This window comes from Papio anubis, chromosome 4 (assembly GCF_008728515.1).
Source record: "Papio anubis isolate 15944 chromosome 4, Panubis1.0, whole genome shotgun sequence".
In the NCBI taxonomy this organism is placed as follows: Eukaryota; Metazoa; Chordata; class Mammalia; order Primates; family Cercopithecidae; genus Papio; species Papio anubis.
In genome coordinates, this window is record NC_044979.1 from 117,999,641 (window position 1) to 118,024,091 (window position 24,451).

The window sequence follows — 24,451 nt, forward strand, 5'->3', positions numbered from 1 at the left end:
TCTTTCTGCTGTTCTCTTTTTGTAGCTTGCCTCGTTTATCAAGGGTAAGGATTCCATGTAATTGCTCAAAGACACAGAAAGCCTGGAGTCTGCTTTGGGCAGTTCTGCCGCCCACAGTGTGACTGTGTCTTGCTCCTCCCTCTCCCATATTTATTTCCAATTTCAGGTTCTTCACATTATCAAACTCATTTTCTTTCCAGCTTCTCTTCTCAGTTATTTCTTCCATGTCTGGAGCCCATTAGTCTGACACTCCAGGGACTATTTGTATTGAGCTGCCTGGCTGGTCATTCTTCCTTTGACTTTGGAGAATCCTATAGGCATTGCCAATTGGCCCAAGTTGGGACCACTGCAATGGGTCCTGTCCACCACCACACACCATCTTTATATTTTGAAACTTTTCTCAAAATATTTTTCTATGTCTCATTAACTATAGGCTTCAAGGCAAATGTTTTTAGATCCCATATGAAACTTTATCATAACCCTCACTTCTTTTACACACTACTAGGAATATACTTTTCCATTTTGGAGTAAAGAGAATGTTTAATCCACATTCAGTACCAAAAGAATCTCCAAATCGGGTGACTCAAACAATGCAATTCGTCAAGAACCTGGTTGTGTGATGAAGTGTGACTTTCAGTGTGGTGAACACACTTCTCAAAGTAGTGGAATATTTTCCTTTGAATGGAATTTTTATTTCCCTAGTTGGCACTTTGAACTACCTTTCATTTTATTTCGTTTATTTATTTTTGCACTCAGATTACAGCATCTGTGGAAATTGCAAAGCTTGCTGCAAAACCTGCCCCAGTGGCCGGCACTGAAGAGATTTCTTCAGCTTGATGGAGCTCTCAGAAATGCGATAGCTCAGAATTTACATTTTGTCCAAGGTAAGCTAGCTCTGGTGTTCTTTGTCCCCGACTCACTAAGAGTAAACATGAAATTTATTGGAAAATGGACTTGAAACTGCCTGACACATTGTAAAGTTGGGAGATAACTTTGCTGGTGTCATATGCATATTTATGCTTTGCTCTGATGCCTTCTAGGGAATTTAAAATACAACACACCAAGGCTAAATAAACAATGAGGGCACTGTGAAGAGCGCATCCTTCTGTTTTCCTTAAGCCCATCCTGTGGCCTATGACAAGCAGTGTCCTAGGGCTGGGTTGACTTTCACATTCACAGCAGCATCCATGGTTTTCAGGCTGGAAAGGGACCTTAGTGCATTGTGAATAAGCGAATCTTTTGTATTCTGTTCCTTCTACTGCCTCCTCCCACCACTGCTCCTTGGTGTCTGGTAGGGAGATCGTGTTCCCCCTGGGTTTGCAGAATGCCCTTCTTTGAACTTTCTTGACTATGGTGAGCATTATTCCTTCGGCCCTCTTCTGAGGAAGTCGGGTTTGCACTTTTGCCCAGATGGGCTGCAGCCGTTTCATTTTCTCAGGGAGGAGAGGGAAAATGTGAGGGGGTTGTTGCTTTAGAAGCAAAACTCTTCTGTAACTGATAACTCATACTCACTAGTCTTTGGAAAGGATAAAATGATATTACAATGACTCCTGTTTTCCTTTCTAAGGAAGAGAAGAAAATGTATGATAATAGGTCAAGTTTTTAAAAATCCATGTTTTCAGGATCCAGTTTATTGATTCATGGCCATGTGTAGGAGTCAAGCTTACCTACCTTAGGTGAATAATGATCAATTTGTCTACTTTGCAGAAGTCCTCATTTGCCTGGAGACGTCAGCTAATGATTTTAAATGGTTTGAACTTGACCAGTTGAAACTGGAAAAGGATGTGTTCTTTTGGGAGCTAAAACAGGTAAAGCACAGCAAAGAGTTATAAATAAGCAATTTTAATAAAACATTCAAGAAGCTCTTGCAATATTCAATTTTGCTCCTTTTGTGAATTGTGCTAGCAAAAAAAGGGAACAATATGCAGGTTTTCCAAAACCTTATGTTGTGTTTAAAATGTTTATCATTGCTTATTGTATTTGCAGTTCTTGAGCCCATGAAGAGGGTATCTAAGCCTCTTTAAATGTTACTCCTTCCCACTCTTATTAATCTTTTAGATGTTGGCGAAGAATGCTGTCTGCCCAAATGGTGGTTTCTCTGAGAAGGAGGTCTTTTTGCCCCCTGGAAACTCCAGCATATGGGATGGTCTCCAGGGACTGGTGTGCTATTGTAACTCCTCTGAGACCAGTGTTTTAAACAAGCTACTTGGTTCAGTAGAGGATGCTGTAAGTATTCTACCATCTTAGCTCTTCTAAGAGCACCAGTTTAAGATTAAATTCACCAAAGATGCTAATATTTAACCTGGAGTTTTGATGAGGAAAGTTTTGCCATGAGCCCATACACTTAAAGGAAGGTGGCTCTCTGAACTTCAGCCGCCCTTCAGTGCTGGCCCTTCTGTCTGACTGAAGGGTTGTATGCCACCCGCCTGGCCAAAACCTACTTGAAATTCCTCAAACTTTCAAAACAGGCCACTTCTGCTTTTCTGGCTTCCTGGATCCTTGATCTGCTTCATTCTTGGCTGCACATGCTAAGAACAGCAGAGGAGTCTCTCTGGTGATTAGTCATTCCCAGCAAAGGGCTGGGCATGGTAGCTCATGCCTGTAGTCTCTGCACTTTGAGAGGTCTAGGTGGGCAGATCTTTTGAGCCCAGGAGTTTAAGACCAACATGGGCAATATAGCTAAACCCCATCTCTACAAAAACAAAAACAAAAATTAGCCAGATGTGGTGGCACACACCTGTAATACCAGCTACTCAGGAGGCTGAGGTGGGAGAATTGCTTGAGCCCAGCAAGTCAAGGCTGCAGTGAGCCATAATCACACCATTGCACTCCAGCCTGGGTAACAATGTGAGACCCTATTAAAAAAATGAAAAAAAAAAAAAAAAAAAAAAAAAAAAGAAGAATAGTGTATGTGAATGCATGCCGGCACAAAAAAAATTACCTGTTTGCAAATACCTTTCTTGTGACTGGATGTCAGCTCTTTCCTGGCAGAAATCCCATCCCAAATTTCTTTTTATCTGTAAAGCCTAACTTGTAGTCTCATATAAAGCAGGAAACTATATATTTACAGGTTACATATACTTGAGATAGCCTTTCTGATGATGCCTAGGATACATATCACTAACAAATCACCCCAAAGTTCAGTGACCTAAAACAAAGCACATTCTTTTCTTTCTCTTCTGACTATGGATTGACTGGGCTCAGTGGGGGTGGTTCTTCTGATGGTCTTACTGGGCATCATTCATGTAGTTGCAGTCAGGTGGCTGTGAGGACTGGAGTCTGGTTAGCTAGGATACTGAGATGAAGGCCTCTCACTCTCCTCTCAGACTCAAGATGTCTCTTCTCCAGGTAGCCTCTCCATATGGCCTTTCAGCAGGGTAACCAGACTTCTGACATGGCTATCCAGGGATCCTGCACACAGGATCAGGCAAGGAGGGAGAGTAGAAGCTGCCACTCCTCAGAGAAGGTAGAACTGGAACTGGCACAATCTGGCACAATTCACTTCTGCTGCCTTTTATGGGTTTGTGTGAGCCAGATCTCAGCCTAGAGGAATTGTGGAAGGTGGTACTAAGAATAAGACTCTCAGGGGGTCTTGATTCACAGGCTACTTGTCACAACCAGCAAACACAGATAGCTATGACACTGTGTTCAGTGTCAAGCTATCAAGAAATAAAATATTCACTTTATTATTGCATTAAGTTTTATTTTTGGACTTATTAACCTGAACATGAGTAAAGATTCAAGTCTGGAACTATAACTTAGATAATTACCATGCCATAGGGCACGATCTTTGATGTACAGTTTGAGTGGACCCCTTGTTAAGTGATACAAGGTAAAGGCCGCATCTCAAATACCCACATTTGAATTGATTATTTATTATAAGCAATATCTTCTTTTCTTGTTAAGGATCGTATTTTGCAAGAGGTCATTACTTGGCGCACAAATATGTCAGTTTTAATACCTGAAGAATATTTGGACTGGCAGGAACTTGAGACGCAGCTGTCAGAAGCAAGCGTTTCCTGTACTCGGCTCTTCCTGCTGCTGGGAGCCGATACCTCTCCTGAGAATGTCTTTTCTAGTGACTGTAAGCCCCAGCTTGTCTCCACAGTGTAAGTACATGTTTGTGGGAAACTTATAAACAATCGGGACATCAAAATGATTTCAACTGCACCTTCCACACAAATGATAAATCAATATGGCAGATTATATTTTGAATAGAAAGAGGTTCTATTTATTTTAAAAATATTAAACTACTGGTACTGTTGGAAAGCATCTAAAAACTGTAAAATATGAAACGATTCCCTTAATGTTTAACCACTGACTTAATCTTTCATTAGAAATTGAGGATCCCTGGTAAGTCCAAGGTATGCATGTGATTGAAGTTCTTGTTTGTGTCATTACTCAGAAATCATGCATTAACTACCAAAAGGAAGCTTCTCTCGGGAGCTGTAACTGTGCATAAAATTTGCCTTGTTTTTATTTTATGACTCTGTGAATTATATGTGTGATCAATTTCCATTTTCCTTGACTGCTAGGAAGTTCTTCATCAAATATGTCAAATAGGGAATATTTATTTTCTTAATCTTTAAGTTCACTTCCTGTTATGGTCTTTAATTTTCCTCTTTTTTTACTTGTTGACTTGTTCTGTCTTATATTTTATGTATTCTCATAAATTGCTTTCCTCATTTTTCAAGTCAAAGTAGAGGAGTGTGTAAACAAACTAAAAAAATTAGTAGAACTATTTCTACCACTTACGTAAGATTCTATTTCCTTACATAAGTGGACTGCCATGCATTTGCATATATTTGTTTTTAGAAAAATTTATAATGATCTAACTGTCATCTGCAAGATCATTTTTAAATTTTAATTTTCTCTGGATTCTTTTTGACTGCAGGATATTTCATACACTTGAAAAAGCACAGTTTTCCCTGGAACAAGCATATTATTGGAAAGACTTCATAAAGTTTATCAGGAAGACTTGCGAAGTGGCCCATTATGTAAATATGCAAGACAGTTTCCAGAACAGACTATTGGGTAAGTCAGTAGCCTAAATTACAGGAATGGGGGATGTTTTCCCCCTTTAGTGAGGTAACATAATTTCCTGAGAGTCTATCCTATTTAACAAAGGGGGACTTAAAATGGGTCGCTCTCCACGCACAATTTGGCATTGTGATTATAATTTTTTCTCATCAATTATGACAAGATCTACCAGAAGTCCTGGTTTGACTGAGCCATGTTGTTCCTGCAAAATTTGTAATAGTGACTCCTTTTACTCTCAAGACTGTCCTAGTTTGGGTGATAAATACTTCTATATGCAGACTAGTCATGATCCTACTTACAAGAGTCCAGATTTTCTGCTGTGGCCCTTCTCACTTCACTTAGCATTAAGATTGATGCTCCAACTGGGGACAACACCCCATGATCTTGTAGAATGAAACACAAACTGCTTTTCTCTATACACACTCTGAACACTTCCAACACTTCTGTGACCATATGTGTGGATTTGTTCCCCAACAAGCAATTCTCCATTTCTCCACTGACCATAACTGGGTATCCTACACTCTCTACCTGGAATTAGCATCAGATCCTACAGGTTAAGGGCTCAGTCCCACAAGATTGCCCCTACTTCAGAGGCCAACCCCAAGTTCAGGCTTCCCTTCTCACTTCTGATCAATTGAGTATAAATCAGGATTCCCATGAGCCTCTTGTTGTGTTCAATAATTTGCTGATACAAGTCACAGAATGCAGAAAAACAGTTTACTTCCTAGGTTACTGGTTTATTAAGCAGAAATAATTTAGGAACAGTAGATGGAAGAAATGCATAGGGTGAGGTATGTGGGAGCATGGAGCTTCTATGCCCTCTCCAGGCCTACCACCCTCCCAGCACCTCCATGTCCTCATCAACCTACGAGCATTCTGAACACTGCCCTTTTGGGTTTTTATGGAAGCTTCCTTATGTAGGCATGATATCTTAAATCATTGGCTATTAGTGACTGACTCAACCACTATCCCTCTCTCCCCTACCTAGAGGTTAGAGGGAAGGTAAGAGAATGAGAGAGGGGAGGCAGAAGTTACAGTGAGCCAAGATCGTACCACTGCACTCCACCCTGGGCAACAGCGTAAGATTCTGTCTCAAGAAAAAAAAAAAAAATTCAAGCTTAACTTCCCTTTAATGAGAAAACACATTCTGAATGTTTTAATATTTTGAATTTGTTGAGATATGCTTTATGGCCTATATGTTCATTGATAAATGTATGTGCTCCTCGAAAGAATGTGAATTCTGTCATTGCTGGATAGAGTAGTTTATATTGTTAATTAGGTCAACTATATTAATTGTGTTGCTCAAATCATTCATATCTTATTTGTGTCTTATTTGCTTCTTTTATCAGTTACTAATACAAAATACAAGTAGATTTGTCTATTTTCTTTTTGTTTTATCAGAATTTGCTGCATATAATTTGAAGTTATATTATTAGGTGCAAAAAATCTACAATAAATATATATTCTTACTGGATGAACTCTTCTCATTAGGAAATGACACTCTTGCTGTAGAATTGTTTTTGCCTTAAAAATTGGCATAATCTAATGAAATGGTAGTATTAGTCCTAGTTGGTGCCCCAATGTTTAGCTGAAACACCACTTTAATTAAATTTATTATTATTTTTTCTCTTTTGATGCTATTGAAAATAGATTTGCTTTCCTTTACAATTGTTAATTGTTGGTGTATAGAAATGCAACTGATTTTTGGTTAATGATTTTGTATCTTGCCACTTTGCTCACTTAGTTTATTAGTTCTAACAGTTTTTTTGTGTGTTGAATATTTAGCGTTTTCTATATATAGGTTTACGTTATCTGTGAAAATAAATAATTTTATTTGGATTTCCTTCCTTCCTTCCTTCCTTCCTTCTCCTTCCTTCCCTTCTTCCTTTCCTTCCTCCTCCTCCCTCCTCCTCCCTCCCCTCCCTCCCTCCCCTTCCTTCCCCTTCCCTTTCCCCTTCTCTTCTTTTCCCTTCCTTTCTTCCTTTTCTTTCTCTCTCTCCCACTGTTGGCTAGACCTTTTCTAGTACTATGTTGGCACTCACAAGGTAAGTGGCACCCTTGCTCCTGTTCAGCCTCGGCGGAACACTTTGTCTTTTACCATTGAGTATGATGTTTGCTGCGGGCTTTTCATTATGGTTTTATTATGTTGAGGTAGTGTTCTATTCCTAGTTTGTTAAGTGTTATGAAAGGGTGTTAAATTTTGTCAAACTTTTTATCTGCATCAATTGAGATGATTATGTGTTTTCTTTCCTTCATTCTGTTAGTGTGGTATATTGCATTGATTTATTTTTGTGTGTTGAGCCATCTTTGTATTATAAGAATAAATGCTACTTGTTCATGATGTATAATCCTTTAATTAATTCTTTTTTTGCTATTTAGTTCTGTTTTTGTTTTATTTTGTGTTTGTGTTTATTTTTTATTTTCATAGGTTTTGGGGGAACAAGTGGTATTTGGTTACACGAAAAAGTTCTTTAGTGGTGATTTCTGAGATTTGGGTGCACCATCACCTGAGCAGTAGACACTGTACCCAATTTGTAGTCTTTTATCCCTCACCCGCAACCCTTTCCCCCTGAGTCCCCAAAGTCCATTGTGTCATTCTTATGCCTTTGCATCCTCATAGCTTAGGTCCCACTTATGAGTGAAAACATACAATGTTTGGGGTTTTCCATTTTTGAGTTACTGCACTGAGAATAATGGTCTCCAATTCCATCCAGGTCACTGCGAATGCCATTATTTTGTTCCTTTTTATGGCTGAATAGTATTCCATGGTATATATGTATACCACAATTTCTTTATCCACTTGTTGGTTGATGGGCATTTGGATTGGCTCTATATTTTTGCAATTGTGAATTATGCTGCTATAAACATTCGCTATTGAATTCCATTTGCTAGCACTTTGTTGAGGTTTTTGCATCAGTGTTTATCAAGGATATTGGTCTATACTTTTCCTTTCTTGTGCTATCTTTGTCTGGTTTTGGTCTCAGGGTAAAGCTGACCTCATAACATTTGAAAGTGTTTTCTTTTCTTCTGGAAGAGTTTGAGGAGGATTCATGTTAATTTTTCTTTAAATATTTGGTAGAATTTACCAGTGAAGCTGTTGGGGTTCTGGGATTTTGATGGTTGGGAGATTTTTTATTGCTAACTCAAGCTCCTTCCTAGTTATTAGTCTGTTCTGATTTTCTGTTTTTGTTTTATCGTAAATCGATCTTGGTAGATCGGTCACTCTAGGATTTTACTCACTTCCTCTAAGTTATCTAACTTTTGATATGCAGTTGTTCATAGTATTCTCCAGTAATCCTTTTTATTTATATAAAACCAGTTATAATGCCCATTTTTGTGTCTGATTGTAGTTATTGGAGTCTTCTCATAGTTTTCTTTGTCAATCTGGATAATAATTTGTCAATATTGTTGATCTTTTAAAATAATCAACTTTTGGTTTTGTTGATTCTCTCATTTATATTTCATTTATCTCTATTTTAATAATTAGTAGTTCCTTCCTTCAGCTGGCTTTGGGTTTTACATCCTTAAGGCATGAAGTTCAGTTAATAATTTGTGATCTTTTCTTTAAATGTAAACATTCACAGCTTTATATGTTCCTCTTAGTGCTGTTTCACTTATGTCTCACTAACTTTTGGTGTGTTGTATTTTATTTTCAATTATCTCACAATATTTTTAAATTTCCCTTGTGATTTCTGTTTTGGCCTATTTGTTGGAGTGTATTATTGAATTTCCCCACATTTTTCAGTTTTGTTTCTACTACTAATTTCTAGTTTCATTACATTGTAATAAGAAAACACACTTTGTATTATTTAAATCTTTTAAGATATATTAAGACTTGTTTTGTAGCTTAACATGTAGTTTATCTTCGGGGAATGTTCTATGTAGACTTGAGAAAAATATGTATTATGCTGCTGTTGAGTGGAACATTTTGTACATGTTTGTTAGGTCTAATTTTTCTGTAATGTTGTTCAATTTCTCTGTTTCCTTTTTCTTCTTACTGATGTTTTGTCTGGTTGTTCTATCTATTACTAATAGTGGGGTACTGAAGTCTCCTACTGTTATAGTAGAACTGTTATCTTTCTCTTCAATTCTGTCAATGTTTGCTTCATTTAGGAGCTCTGATGTTTGGTGCATAGATATTAATAATTATTTTATCTGTTTTGGTGAATTGATTCTTTTATAATTATATAATGTCCTTCTTTGTGTTTTGTAACAGTTTTTGACTTGAAGTCTGTTTGTCTCATATTGGTATGGATGTCTTATTCTCTTTTGGTTACTATTTTCATGAAATATCTTTTCTCACTCTTTCTCTGTTGACTTATGTGTGTCCTTAGATCCAAAGTGCTTCTCTTGAAGACAGCATGAAGTTGGATCCTATATTTTCATCCATTATACTAATTTGTGTCTTTTGATAGGGGAACTTAATCCATTTACATTTAAAGTAATTATTGATAGGGAAAGACTTACTTTTACCATTTTGACATTTGTTTTTAGACTGTCTTACAGCTTTCTTATCCCACATTTCCTGCATTACTTCCTTTTTAGTGTGTATTTAATTGACTTATGATTTGATTCCCTTCTCATTGCCCTTTGTCTGTATTTAGATATATATTTTTATGCTTTATAAAAGTTATGAAGATATAAACCAAAATTACAATAATAGGTTTGTATATTTGTTCATGTATTGATCTTTACTAGCAAACCTTATATAATTGAATGACTTTACATTACTGCCTAACATTTTTTTGTTTTGACTTGGAAGACTTCCTTTAGCATTTCTTGTAGGAAAAGTTTAGTGTTAAGGAACTCTGTCCGTTTTCATTCATATGAAAAAGTGTTAATTTTACTTCCACTTTTGAAGAATACTTTGTTAAATATGGTGTTCTCAGTTGACAGGTTTTTGTTGTTGTTGTTGTTGTTCTTTCAGCGCTTTACATATGTCATTCAACTGCCTTCTGGCATGTAAGATAAGTCAGTTGGTAATCTTATAAAAGCTCCATTGTATGTTGTAAGTCGTTTTTCTTTTGCTGCTTTTAAGATTCCCCCTTTGTCTTTGACTTTCGATAGTTTCATTATAATGTGCCTTCTTATGGGTCTCTTTGGGTTTATGCTACTTGAAGTTTTTCAACTTCTTACATTTGTATATCCATTTATTTTTCAAATGTGGAGTGTTTTCTGCCATTAATTCTTTAAATGCACTCTCTGCCCCTTTCTCTTTTTCTCCTCTTCTGCCTGTGTATATTGGTTGGCTTGATGGTGTCTCATAAATTCTTTGGGCTGTGTTCATTTTCTTTTTCTTTGCTCCTCTGATTTGGTTGTTTCATAAGACCCACCTTTAAGTTTGCTGATTCTTTCTTTTGCTTGAATTTCTAAATTCAGTTATTCAATTTTTTAGTTCCATATTTTCTTTTGGGCTCTTTGTAAATACAGCCATGCATCACTTAATAATGTGGGTGCATTCTGAGAAATGCATTGTTAGGCAATTTTGCCATTGTTCAAACATCATAGAGTATGTTTACACAAACCTAGATGGTATAACCTACTCCATACCTGGACTATATGGTTAGCCTATTGTTCCTAGGCCACAAACATATACAGGTTATTCTACTGAAGACTGTAGGCAATTGTAACATGATAGTAAGTATTTGTATATTTAAACATATATAACATAAAAAGGTAAGGTAAAAATATAGTATTATAATCTTATGGGAGCAAACTTCATTATGTGGTATATGACCGTAATCTCTATCTCTTTGCTAATATTCCACTTTGTTTATAAACCATTTTCTAGATTTAGTTTAGTTGTTTTTCTCTGTGTTTTCTTTGAGTTCATTGGCCATATTTAAGGTAGTTGTTTCCAATTTATTTATCAAGTAAGTCAGAGGCCTGCATTTCTTTAGCGGACAGTCTCTAGAGATTTATCTTGTTCCTCTGAATCATTCCTGTTACTCTGTTTTATTTTGGTATGTCTTGTTATCTTCTGCTGAGATTTGGACACTTGAAAAAAACTTCCACTTTCCTCAGCTTTTGTAGAATGTTTTTGTACAGGGGAAGACCTTCATTGCCCAAACTGTTTTAAAGATTCAGGGTCCTTTTAAGTCTTTTCTAAGGATGTGTATTCCCTAAACCTAAATGTGTATTTTTATTCCACTTCCCTGCATACATAGTATATGCTTTAAAATATATTAATTTATTCAGTCTCTTGGTTCATCTCAAAAGCCTTGGATGTTTATTATATTCCTATGTCCATCATTGATCACTCCTAGCCACCTACAGGTCTGCCGACTCCCTGCAGCTCTAGCATGCCACAGTGACTGACTGCTGCTTTCAGTGGCCTCCAACCTGGCATCCAAACTATGCCACTTTTCTCATCTGTGCTCTACATCAGGCAAGATAGAAACCAGTCACTTTGGCAGCCCCTAGGCAAGCCAAATATTGCCAGCAAGTTCCATTTTATCCCTCGTATACTGAGGGAGGAACTTGGAATTGATACACATCTTCCTGACAGTGGCATATTGTGCCATGAAGGGGATGAAGAGTGAGTGAGAAAAATGTCACAAAATTTCACAATGAGTGTGACATTTTCTTGGATTATTAGGGATTTACTTGGTTTTCGCATCTTCTTAACTGATTTCTAGTGCAATGGTGCAATCTCATCTCACTGCAACCTCTGCTTCCAGGCTCAAGTGATTCTCCTGACTTTGCCTCCTGAGTAGCTGGGACTACAGGTGCATGCCACAGCACCTGGCTAATTTGTATTTCTTATAGAAATGGGGTTTTGCCATGTTGCCCAGGCTGGTCCCAAACTCCTCAGCTCAAGTGATCCACCTGCCTCAGCCTCCCAAAGTGCTGGGATTACAGGCATGAGCTACAGCACTTGGAATATTTCTTCATATTTATCCATCTTGAGGACTTAAGATGTATGGACTTATATATTTATATCGTCTTTGAACAATTTCATATTACTATGTCTTTATATATTTCTTTTACCTCAATTTCTTTTTCTTTTTTTTCTTATCAGGACTCTACTTATGTGTGTGTGTGTGTCTGTGTGTGTTTGTGTGTGTTTCCCAAATGTTTCTTCTTTATTCTGTATTGTTCCTCCTTTTTCTTCAGTCTCTGTGCCTCAGTCTGGGTGGTTTTCTCTGATTTATTTTCTAGTTGAGAAATTCTCTCTGCAGAATGTGTTTAATTAAGCTTACTCCTTTAATTCTTAATTTCAGTTAATATATGTTCTAGAAGTTTCATTTTATTTTATAGGTTTTACTAAATATTTTGTGCCTGATAACTTCAATAACTTTATTTTCTGGGTGTCGGTTTCTGTTGTATGCTTTTCCTATTTTTTCCCCAATTCTTACTGTTTTTTATACAACTTTTTTTCTTTTAAGTGGTAGAGTCTCACTCTACTGCCCAGGGTGGAATGCAGTGGTACAACCATAGCTCACTGTAGCCTCGAATTATGAGACTCAAGTGATCCTTTTGTCTCAGTCTCCCAAGTAGCTATGACAACAGGCATATACCACCATTTGCAGCTAATTTTTTAATTTTAATTTTTGAGATAGGGTCTTGCTGTATTGCCCAGGCTAATCTTGAACTCCTGGCCTTAAGAGATTCTCCTGCCTTGCACACCCAAAGCACTCTACATACATCTTTTTATTAAATGCATTTCAGACATTACATGTGGAGATAGTGTCACACTCTGCATGATTTTTTTTTTTTTTTCTTGCAGAGGTGCTTTAGTTTTGTTTCTGATAGGCAGTGAGAGTGGAGGCATATTGCTTTAATTCAGTCAGGGATTAAACTATTTTTGAGCATGCTATGAAACTTTGTGAGAGCTCGATTGTTTCTTGTCTTCTTGTACTACTGGGGTGTAGCCCTCTGAGGGTACCAACCTAAAGTTGTGGTGTTTATCAAAGGCAATTTTTCCTTAGCTGTCTGTGAATTTCAGTTTCTTTCCTAGTCTTGTGAGACTTTTGAAAGTTATTATTTTCTCAGCCTCTCTTCCCTCATTTTTGTTTTGGAAACAATTGCCCACAGTGGAAAAGTAGCTTCAAATGTTGGACTTCATCTCTCCTGTCTTCTCTCTTCTGTAATGTTAGCACACAAATTCCCAGTGCCTCAGTAGCTCTCTGATGCCTTAAAAACCATTACAAATATTGTTCTCACTTTTCTGGATGTTTTTAGTGGAAGAGTTGGACTACAACCGTCTAGTCTGCTACATACAGAAATGTTTTTTTCAATTTAGAATTCAAAGCTGTCATGTCACTAACCTCTGAGTGAGAAAGACTGTGCCTGTGACTCAGTAGTTCAGCCTTGAGAAGCTTTCTCAGCATGAATAGTGTTGTGGTAAAGAGCTTGAATGCTGGAATCAGACTAATTAGTTTCTAATCTTGGCTTTGCAACAGATTAGCCATGTGATTTGGTGGCAAATCCCTTCAGTTTCCTCATCTATAAATAAGTTTCGTAATATTAAAGGAATTAATACTTAAGACAGTGTGTGATGATCCCATCACCCAGGTAGTGAGCATAGTACCCAATAGCTAGTTTTTCAACCCTTACCCACTCCTCTTTCCCTAATCTTTAGCTCCCAATTTCTATTGTTGCCACTTTTATATTCATATGTACACCGTGTTTAGCTCCCACTTATAAATGAGAACATGTGGTATTTGGTTTTCTGTTCCTGAATTAATTTGCTGGGAATAGTGGCCCCCAGCTACACCCATGTTCTGCAAAGGACATGATTTCATTCTTTTTTATGGCTGTGTAGTGTTTCTTGGGGGTATATGTACTACCTTTTCTTTATCCAATCAACTCTTGATGGACACCTAGGTGGATTCCATGACTTTGCTATTGAGAATAGTACTGTGATGAGCATATGCGTGCATGTGTCTTTATGGTAGAATGGTACACATTCCTTTGGGTATATACAGAATAATGGGACTGCTGGGTCATATGGTAATTCTGTTCTCAGTTCTTTAAGAAATGGCCACACTGTTTTCCACAATGTTGAACTAATTTACTTTCCCTCCAACAGTGTATAACTGTTACGGTTTCTCCACAACCTCACCAGCATCTGTTACTTTTTGACTTTTTAATGATAGCCATTCTGACTGCAGTGAGATGGTATCTCATAGTGGTTTTGATTTGCATTTCTCTAATGCAGTTGAGTATTTTTTCATATGCTTATTGGCCATGTGCATGTCTTCTTCTAAAAAGTGTCTGTTCATGTCTTTCCCCCACTTTTTAATGGCGTTGTTTATTTTCTGTTTGCTGATTCATTTAAATTCTTTATAGATTCTGGATATTAGACCTTTGTTGGATGCATAGTTTGCAAATATTTTCTCCCATTCTGTAGGGTGTCTGTTTACTCTCTTGATAGTTTCTTTTGCTGTGCAGAAGCTCTTTAGTTTAACTGGGTACTATTTGTCAATTTTTTTGTTGTTGTTGCAATAACTCTGATATCTTCATCTTGCTGTTCCCATGTGTGGAATGATATTGCCTAGGTTATCTTCCAGGATATTGATAGTTTTAGGTTTAACGTTTAAATCTTTAATCCATCTTGCATTGATTTTTTAATATGAGGTGAGAAAGGGATCCAGCTTCAATCTTCTGCACATGGCTAGCCAGTTATTCCAGCACCATTTATTGATTAAGAAATCCTTTCTGTATTGCTAGTTTTTGTGAACTTTGTCACAGATCGATGGTTTTAGGTGTATGGTCTTTTTTCTGGGCTCTGGGCTCGCTATTCTGTTCCACTGGTATATGTGTTTTATTTTTTATTTTTATTGCTTTACCAGTACCATGTCATTTTGTTTCCTGTAGCCATGTAGTATCGTTTGGAGGTGGGTAATGTAATCCGTAGAGCATTGCTCTTTTGCTTGGGATTGCCCTGGATATTTGGGCACTTTTTTGATTCCATATGAATTTCTAAATACCTTTTTTTCAAATTATGTAAAGAATGCCATTGGTAGTTTGATAAAAATAACACTGAATCTGTGAATTGCTTTGGGCAATATGGCAATCTTAATAATATTGATTCTTCTTATCCATGAACATGGGATGTTGTTCCATTTGTTTGTATCACCTGTGATTTTTTTGAGCAGTGTTTTTTAATTCTCATTGAGGAGATCTTTCACCTTCCTGGTTAGCTGTATTCCTAGGTATTTTATTCTTTTTGTGGCTATTGTGAATGTGATTGTGCTCTTGATTTGGCTTTCATCTTGGATGTTGTTGGTTTGTACATTGATTTTGTATTCTGAAATTTTGCTGAAGTTGCTTATCAGATCTAGGGGCTTTGGGGCAGACTATGGGGTTTTCTAGGTATAGGACTGTATCATCTTGCAAACAAGGATAAAACTATCCCTGTTTGGAGACTTCCTCTTTTCCTGTTTGGCTGCCTTTCATTTCTTTCTCTTGCCTAATTGCTCTGGCTAGGACTTTCAGTATGATGGTGAATAGGAGTGGTGAGAGTAGGCATCTTTGTCCTGTTACAGTTCTAAAGGGAAATTCTTCTAGCTCTTTCCCACTTGATATGATTTTGGCTGTGTGTTTTTCATCGATGGCTGTTATTACTTTGAGGTATGTTCCTTCAATGCCTGGTTTGTTAAGGGTTTTTAAAATGAAGGGATGTTGAATTTTATCAGTAGCCTTTTCTGCATCTATTGAGATGATCATGTGGTTTTTGTTTTTAGTTCTGTTTATGTGATAAATCACATTTACTGATTTGTATATGTTGGACCAAATTTTCAACCCTGGGATAAAGCCTACTTGATTGTAGTGGATTAGCTTTCTGATGTGCTGCTGATTTGGTTTGATAATATATTGTTGAGGATTTTTGCATCTATGTTCATCAGGCATATTGGCCTGAAGTTTTTGTTGTTGTTGTTGTGTCTCTACCAGGGTTTGGTATCAGGATGATGCTACCCTCATAGAATGAGTTAGGGAGGGGTCTCTCCTCTCCAATTTTTGGAATAGTTTCAGTAGGGATGGTATGAGCTCTTCTTTATACATTTGGTAGAATTCACCTGTGAGTTTATTCATTTATTTATTTTTGAGACAGGATCTCACTCTGTTGCCTAGGCTGGAGTGAAGTGATGCAATCAAGGTTCACTGAACCGTCGACCTCCTAGGGTCAAGCAACCCTCCTGCCTCAACCTCCCTAGTATCTAGAACTACATGCATGTGCCACCACGCCCAGCTTATTTTTAAATTTTTTGTAGAGGCAGGGTCCTGCTACGCTGCTCAAGCCGGTCTTGAACTCCTGGACTCAAGCAATCCTTCTGCCGTGGCCTCCCAAAGTGCAGGGATTATAGGTGTGAACTACCATGCCCGACCTTTTTAGTAGTCTTTTAAATTACTGATTCAATTTCAGAATTCATATTGATCTGTTCAGGGATCCAGTTTCTTCCTGGTTTGATCTTGGCAGTTGTATGTTTTCAGGAATTCATTCATTTCTTTTAGTTTATGTAGTTTGTTTGCATAGAGGTGTTTGTAATAGTCTTTGAGGCTTTTAAAAAAAATTCTTTGGGGTCAGTGGTAATGTCCCCTTTTTCATTTCTGATTATTTATTAAGATCTTCTCTCTTTTTTTCTTTATTAGCCTAGCTAACAGTCTATCAATCTTATTTATTCTTTCAAGAAACCAAGCTGTGCACCCGTTGATCTTTTGTACGTTTTGTGTCTGTGTGTGTGTGTGTGTGTGTGTGTGTGTGTCTTAATTTTCTTCAGTTTAGCTCTGATTCTGGTTATTTCTTGTTTTCTGCTAGCTTTGGGGTTGGTTTGCTCTTTTTTTTTCTTGTTCCTTTAGATGTGATGTTAGGTTATGAATTTTGTATCTTTCTAAATTTTCAATGTGGGTGTTTAGTGCTATAAACTTCCCTCTTCACACTGCTTTACCTATGTCCCAGAGATTCTTTTCTGTATCTTTGTTCTCATTAGTTTTCTAAGAATTTCATGATTTCTGCCTTAATTTTATTGTTACCTGTAAGTCATGCAGAAGCAGATTGTGTAATTTCCATGCAATTTTATAGTTTTGAGCAATTTTTTTGGTGTTAGTTTCTATTTTTACTGTGCTGTGGTCTGATAGTGTGTTTGGTGTGATTTTTTTAATTTGCTGAGGATTGTTTTATGGCCAATAATGTGGTTGATTTTAGAATATGCACCATGTGCACGTGAGAAGAATGTGTTTTCTGTTGTTTTGTGGTAGAGAGTTCTGTAGAAGTCTGTTAGGCCCATTTTGTCAAGAGTCAAGTTCAAGTCCCAAATATCTTTGTTAGTTTTCTGTCTTGATCTAATATTGTCAATGGGGTGTTGAATTCTCCTTCTATTATTGTGTGGTTATGTAAATTTCATTGTAGGTCTCTATGAACTCATTTTATGAATCTGGATGCTCCTGTGTTGGATGCGTATATATGTAGGAAAGCTAGGTCTTCTTGTTGGATTAAACCCCTTACCATTACGTAATGTCCTTCTTGGTCTTTTAAAATTATTGTTGGTTTAAAGTTTGTTTTGTCTAAAGTTAGAATAGCAAGCCCTGCTTTTTTCCGTTTTCCGTTTGCTTGGCAGATTTTTCTCCATTCCTTTTCTTTGAGCTTACGGGTGTCATTGCATGTGAGATGGGTCTCTTGAAGACACATACAGTTGAGTCTTACTTCTTTATCCAACTTCCACTCTGTGTCTTCTAATTGCAGCATGCATAGTTTTAGCCTGTTTACATTCAAAGTTAATATTAATATGTGCAGATATGATTCTGACATCATGTTGTTAGTTGGTTACTATGCAGACTTGATTGTGTGGTTGCTTTATAGTGTTAATAATCTATATACTTAAGTTTGTTTTTGTGGTGCCCAGTAACTGTCTTTCATTTCCATATTTAGCACTCCCTTAAGTATTTCTTGTGAGGCAGGTCTTGTGGTATTGAATTCCTTTAGCATTTGCTTGTCTCAAAAGGGACTTATTTCTCCTTTGTGTGTGAGAGCCCTGTTATTCTTTCCTCAACTTGGTCTATTCTGCTGTGAATACTTGCAGTTGTATTATAAAATTCTTATAGTGTGTTTTTCAGCTCTATGAGATCAGTTCTATTCTTTCTTGTAATGGCCATTTCATTTTTAGGCTCCTGTATCATTTTCTTACATTCCTTAGATTTCTTGGATTCAGTTTCAACTTTCTCCTCTATCTCAATGATCTTTGTTCCTATCCATATTTCTGAAGTCTGTCATTTCAGCCATGTCAGCCTGGTTAAGAACACTTGCTGGGGAACTAGTGCAGTCATGTAGAGGAAAGAAGACAATCTGACTTTTTGAGTTGCCAGAGTTTTTGCTATGGTTCTTTCTCATCTGTGTCAGCTGATGTTTCTTTAACTGTGGTGTAATTTGAATACAGTCAGTTGGCTTCTTTTCTGGATATTTTTAGAGGAAAGAGGCTTTGTGCAGGGTCTTTATTTGTAGTTGATGACAGTTCTGTTTTAAATTATTTGAGAAATTTCCAAACTGTTTTAAACTATGGCAAAACTAATTTACATTCCTCCAGCAGTGTATAAGCATTGCCTTTTCACTGCAGCCTTGCCAGCATCTGTTGTTTCTTTACTTTTTAATAATAGCCATTCTGACTGCTATGAGATGATATCTCACTGAAGTTTTGACTTGCATTTCTCTGATGATTAGTGATGTTGAGGATTTTTAAATATTTTTTTTTGGCCACTTGCATGTCCCCTTTTTGGAAGTGTCTGTTCATGTCTTTTGCCCACTTTCAAATGGGGTTGTTTTCTCCTCACTGGATTAAGTTCCTTATTGATTCTGGATATTAGGCCTTTGTTGGATGCATAGTTTTAAAATATTTTTCCCCATTCTGTAGGTTGCCTGTTTACTTGGTTAATAGTTTATTTTGCTGTTGCATAAGTATTTAATATAGGATCAACATTAAAGTATACATTCTTTGGTGTGTCATGGGCCATACAATTTGTGCCAGGTGCTTTAAAGATAAATCTTGTTTTATGTTTCTATAGGGAGAAGCACCACAGCTAATGGGTGAGAGTTACAAGGGTCCAAATTAGCCTTCAAAGGTTAAAGACATATTTATGTTTTTAAATTTGTTTTTAATTTGTATCAAATTAGTACATAGACACTGATGTCAAATATAAGACAAAATGAAAAACAGGAATCCTCTGTCCCTCCCTCTCCAACCCTAATTTTTAAGAGGCAGACTCATTCAGTTCAGTACTTTTACCTTTTTATTTCTAACTAATATGCCTCCTCAACTAATCCTTGACATTTTATATGAGCTATTATTTTTGACTTTCCACTGTGTAAAGTGAGGACTGCTTCTCTTACATGCTCCTCATTTCCTTACATATTTCCCCTTTAACATCTTACCAATGTAGTTTTATCACATTTTTGTTAATTCAATGCTGCAGGCTTACAGTGCTACGTCAATGATAATAGTGTTCGTTTCTTAATTTTGTGGGGAACCAGGATCACATATTCTTTCTTGCACACTGTTCTATTTTTCTTGAGTTAATAATTGGCTCATTATTTTCATTTGACAGTTTTCTATGCATTAATCACCAATTTAACCTACACTTGCCAAATCTGTACAATATTAACATGGTAAAAAATGTTAGATGACCTATAACTGTATAAACAACTTCTTCTGTTTTTCCTGTTGGCTTAATGCTCTATGGTCTTCATGCTCCAATTGTAGTTTTGTGGTCCCCTAGAGCCGGGGGTTACTGTCTGGTGATTCTTTTACCTATATCCCTGAAAAGTCCCTACTCTGCTTTTCTGTGTTGGAGCTTGTTTTCTGGATTCTATGTTTTATCTTTCTTGGTTTACACTCTTGTTTTAGAGAAGCATATCTTCCAGAAACTTTTTCAGAGAACACTTTGTAGGTAAGTGATTTTTAGAGTTTGTATGTCTTAAAATGTCTTTTTTTTCCCTCTCAATTTTGATTGGTAATTTAGTTGGGCATAAAAACATAAATTTGAAATTAGTTTGCCTCATGTACCATGTTATATTGAAGCCAATATGCCAGTATATTGACTCTCTCAGTCTGAAATTTTTAGGCTGAGCTGATAGCTTTTAGCTGTGAGCAACCCTGTCTATTTACTCCAGTATGCCTGACAAATATTTTTATTTATCATATGTCATGTCTTCAAAAAGTTTGGGAAGAACTTTATTTTAGTTTATAGGTTCTTGTTGATAAGATCTGTAGATAAAATTTCTAATTTTTTTTTAATGTAGCTTCCCCACCCCCTTTTCCTTCTCACTGGTAAACTTTAGAATTCTTTTTTAGTCCAAATATTCTGAAATTGTATGAAGACTTAAGTTAGTATGATACTTAAAAATAAACATTTTGGAAAATGTTTTTGCATTATTTCTTTGGTAATTTCAAACCCTGCCTTGTTTTTTTCTTTTCAGAACTCCTGTTAGCCATCAGTTGAATCCCCTGTATGAATTCCTAACTTCTTCTGGGTTTTTCTTTTTTTCATTTGTGTGATCTTTTATGTGCAATCTTTCCTCAGTTTGTAATGATTCTAGACTGTTCATTCATATTTAAGAATAAGGCACTAGAATGGTGATGGAAAGTGCCATGTAAAAGGGGATGGCTTGTAAAGTGGAAGACATCATTCTAGGATAATCAGGAAGTAAGCCAACCTCCCATGAGATGATTCTCAGTTATTGGCATAGTTGCACATCTTTTCTTTTAGGTAGTTCAATTTCTCCAAAGCTTACAAAATAGAATTCTTCAAATACCTGCTAACAACACACAGATGGAAAGGAATAGAACTGACTGCCAGCATTATGGGAAACAAACAAAACGTGAGGTGATGAAAATATCACTGTTCAAAAATAACGGGTTAAATTAATCCCCACTATTTCCAGTAATGTTGTGACATCCATACCATCAATTGTGTCTATTACTGGAAGCTCTGTGTCAGTCTGGTTTTATTTCTTCAGACTAGTCAATCCCTAGCTTTCTACTGACATAGGAGAGGAGTAGATGCCTGGCTGGGATGGAGAGAATGTGTTAGAATTTATTCTTCTCATAATTTTATCTAAACCCATCTGCATATTTTTAGTTCCACCTCTCCTGCTTATAGTCAGATGCTTATACCTCTAAGTCATGAGACTTTGGGGGATTCTGTGAAGGAAATTAACTTTACTTTCTTTTGATTTCTTCTTCTTGAAGTTTAAGCTTAAACTTTTCCTTCTCTTCTATGCTATATACTCCTTGTCCATTTGCTTTCTTCCTTCTAACTCTTTCTCAACTGCTGTTGTTTCCTTTTCTATTCATTTTATCTACATGGTTATATATTTTAATATTATCTACTCTCATTTCAGTGGTGTTTTGGCTCCTCTTTTCGTTGGATATTCCACAGCTTGATAGGAGAGTCCTAAGAAAGTCAAAGTTGGTAGAAATATAGACACATTTAGAGGTGTATGTCAGCATAGAGGTCTGGTGTACAGAGCAGATAACAATTTGAGTTGTTTGAACCAGAACTTGTGGAATGAGTGGAATTTGACAGGTAGCAACTGAAAGAAGAGTGTTCAAATACTTGCTTGATATAGTCTCCTCAGAGACATCAGGCATACAAATCTTTCCATGTTGAACTTTGAAATATTATAGCTTTGAGTAAATGAATGTATCAGAATTTTTCATCATGATATAGAGACGTGGGTAAGGTGAGATGAACACTAACCAAAGTAAATCAAGAGACTATGTGTTCTCTTTTGCTTGTGTTGCGTGTATCATGCACACCTGATTTGCTTACATGATTGCTACTCAAAGTGTGATACCTGGACAACAGTGTCAACATCATCTGGATCTTGTTAGATATGTAGAATTGTGGCCCCATCTCAGACCTACTGAATCAGAGTATGCATTTTAAGAAGATGCCTAGATGACTTGTAAGCACAGGAAAGTTTGAGAAGCACTGGCTGTTGTTACGCATTTATCATTAGGTTATACGTTCTTTATTTCCTCCTTTTCCTGTTAGAACAAAACAAAACAACTGTATATGATAAGAATGTGGTATAACAAAGACATCATTTATTCTAGTCAATGTGATATCTTATGGTTACTTAAATTTATGGAGTGCAATTTTATGATGCAGATAAAACATGAACTGTTTGGTGTTTTGACATGGGTTTTGGAAGCAGATGGACTTGGTAGCAAATATTGCATCTGACACAGATTCTTAATTACTTTTATCCGTGGTAAAATAAAACTTTACATAGTTTTCTTTACTGAGTTCTTATGAAGAGTAAATCAAATGATGTTTGTAAAATGCTTAGCACAGTATTGTAGGCATATGCAATTAATATTAGTACCCTTTTCTTCCTCACCAAAATGAGTGTCAATTTTGAGGCATTACAACTAATGGCCAGGGAATTTGATATGGAAGATTTTATTTATTTATGTACTTTGTTTAAAAAATTATTTGATACTGTTGGGCTTTTTAAATTTTTTAATTATTATGCCTACATAGTAGGCATGTATATTTATGAGTAACATGAAATATTTTCATACAGGCATGCAATGTGTAGTAATCACATCAGTGTTGACATATACATATATCCATAAAACTGTCGTTACAATTAAGACAGTGAATGTCTTATCACTCCCAAAAGCTTCCTCTCTATTGTCAATTCCGGCTTCCTGCCCGGTCACCAGGCTACCATTGCTCTGCTTTCTCTCACTGCATTTGAATTTTTATTTTCTAGAGATTTTTATAAATGGAAATATGCAGTATGTACTTTTTTGTCTAACTTATTTTACTTAGCATAATTAATTCGCATTAATTAGTTTGAGATTCATTCATGTTGTAGTGTGTTAATCCCTTTTATCACTGAGTACTATTCCATCATATGGATGTATCACAGTTTGTCGATCCATTCACACAATTCACAATTGGGTTGCTGACTCTTTCTGACTTTACAAGTAAAGCTGCTGTGAACATTCATGTACAAGTCTCGTTTGGAAATATACTTTCTTTTCCTTGAGATTGAAATGGTTTGATTATGTGGGAGTTGTATGCTTAGCCTTTTGCAAAACTCACAAACTGTTTTTTAAAGTTGCTGTACTCTTTTACACTCCCATTGGCAGTTCATGAGAGTTAAAATACCTCCACTTTCTTACCAACACTTGGTATGATCAGTCTTTTACATTTTAATCATTCTAATAGGTGTGTTTTGTTTATATGAGTAATAATTTTGAACACCTATCTTTTCATGGACCTATATACCATCTGTATCTTTGTCCATAAATTTTATATTCAAATCTTTCCTACTTTTTAAACTGGATTATTTGTTTATTATTCAGTTTATAATTTTCCTGTGTATACAGGATACAAACTCTTTATCAGACATACGCTTTGCAAATATTTTCTCCCAGCCTCTGGACTGTCTTTTCGTTCTTCTTAACAAAGTAATCCAGGAGCAGAATTTTAATTTTGATGATATTTCGTTTTTTTTTCGTTTTGTTTCTTAATAGATCCTGCTTTTGGTGTTGTAGCTAAGAAGCCTTTGCTAACTCACAAGGTTGCAAAGATTTTTGCTTATGTATTTTTTCTATAAGTTTAATAGATTTATGTCCTAAATTTAGGTCTATAATTCATTTTGTGTTAATTTTTGTATGTGGTGTAGACATATACTGAAGTTTATTATGATTACTTTTGCATAAGGGGACCTAATTGCTTCAGCAAAATTTCTTATGCAGGCTACTCTTTTTCCATTGAATTACATTGGTATTTTTGTCAAAAAGTAGTTGTATGAATATGTGGGTCTTTTTCGGAACTCTCTATTTTATCCCGGTGATCTATTTGTCTATATTTATACCAAAATTAACTACCTTGGTTATCATAGCTTTATAGTAAAGCTTAAATTCAAGTAGTATTAGACCTTTAATTTTGTTCTTTTTTTTAAAAAAATTGTTTTTAGTTGTTCTAGGTCAATTTGCCTTTCCATATGAATTTTAGAATCTGCTTGTCAGTTTCTCAAAATTATGCTGGAATTTTAACCAGGATTGAATTGAATTTATAGATGAATTAAGGGAGAATTAGCTTTTTAATTATTTTCAGTGTTCTAGCTCATGGTATATCTCTCTCCATTTATTTTGTCTTCTTTGTTTTTCCTTAACAAATCCTTGTAGTTTTCATTCTAAAAGTCTTTCACGTCTTTTTTTCAGATTTATTCCTAAGATTTTAATACTTGTAGTGCTTTTATAAATTGTTTGATTCTTAAGAATTTCAGTCTTCAGTAATTTGTTGCTCATATAAATGTATATACAAATATGCATTTAATTTTTGTATATTCATCTTGTATCCTGCAAACATGCTAAATTTACTTTTTAGTATTTTTATAGATTTCATCAGATTGTCTATAAATCATGTTATCTGTGAATAAACATGGTTTAAT

At 36.0% G+C, this 24,451-nt stretch overlaps 1 protein-coding gene across 1 annotated transcript in view; it reads left to right on the forward strand.

Annotated features, from left to right (window-relative positions):
- Positions 1-24,451, forward strand: part of ABCA13 (ATP binding cassette subfamily A member 13) — a 492,370-nt gene that overhangs the window by 67,508 nt on the left and 400,411 nt on the right. Inside the window, exons 11-15 of the mRNA XM_017956721.3 lie at positions 757-884; positions 1,708-1,808; positions 2,059-2,226; positions 3,907-4,109; positions 4,895-5,034. Of these exons, the coding sequence (XP_017812210.3) occupies positions 757-884; positions 1,708-1,808; positions 2,059-2,226; positions 3,907-4,109; positions 4,895-5,034 (740 nt within the window). The remainder of the gene's footprint in view (positions 1-756; positions 885-1,707; positions 1,809-2,058; positions 2,227-3,906; positions 4,110-4,894; positions 5,035-24,451) is intronic.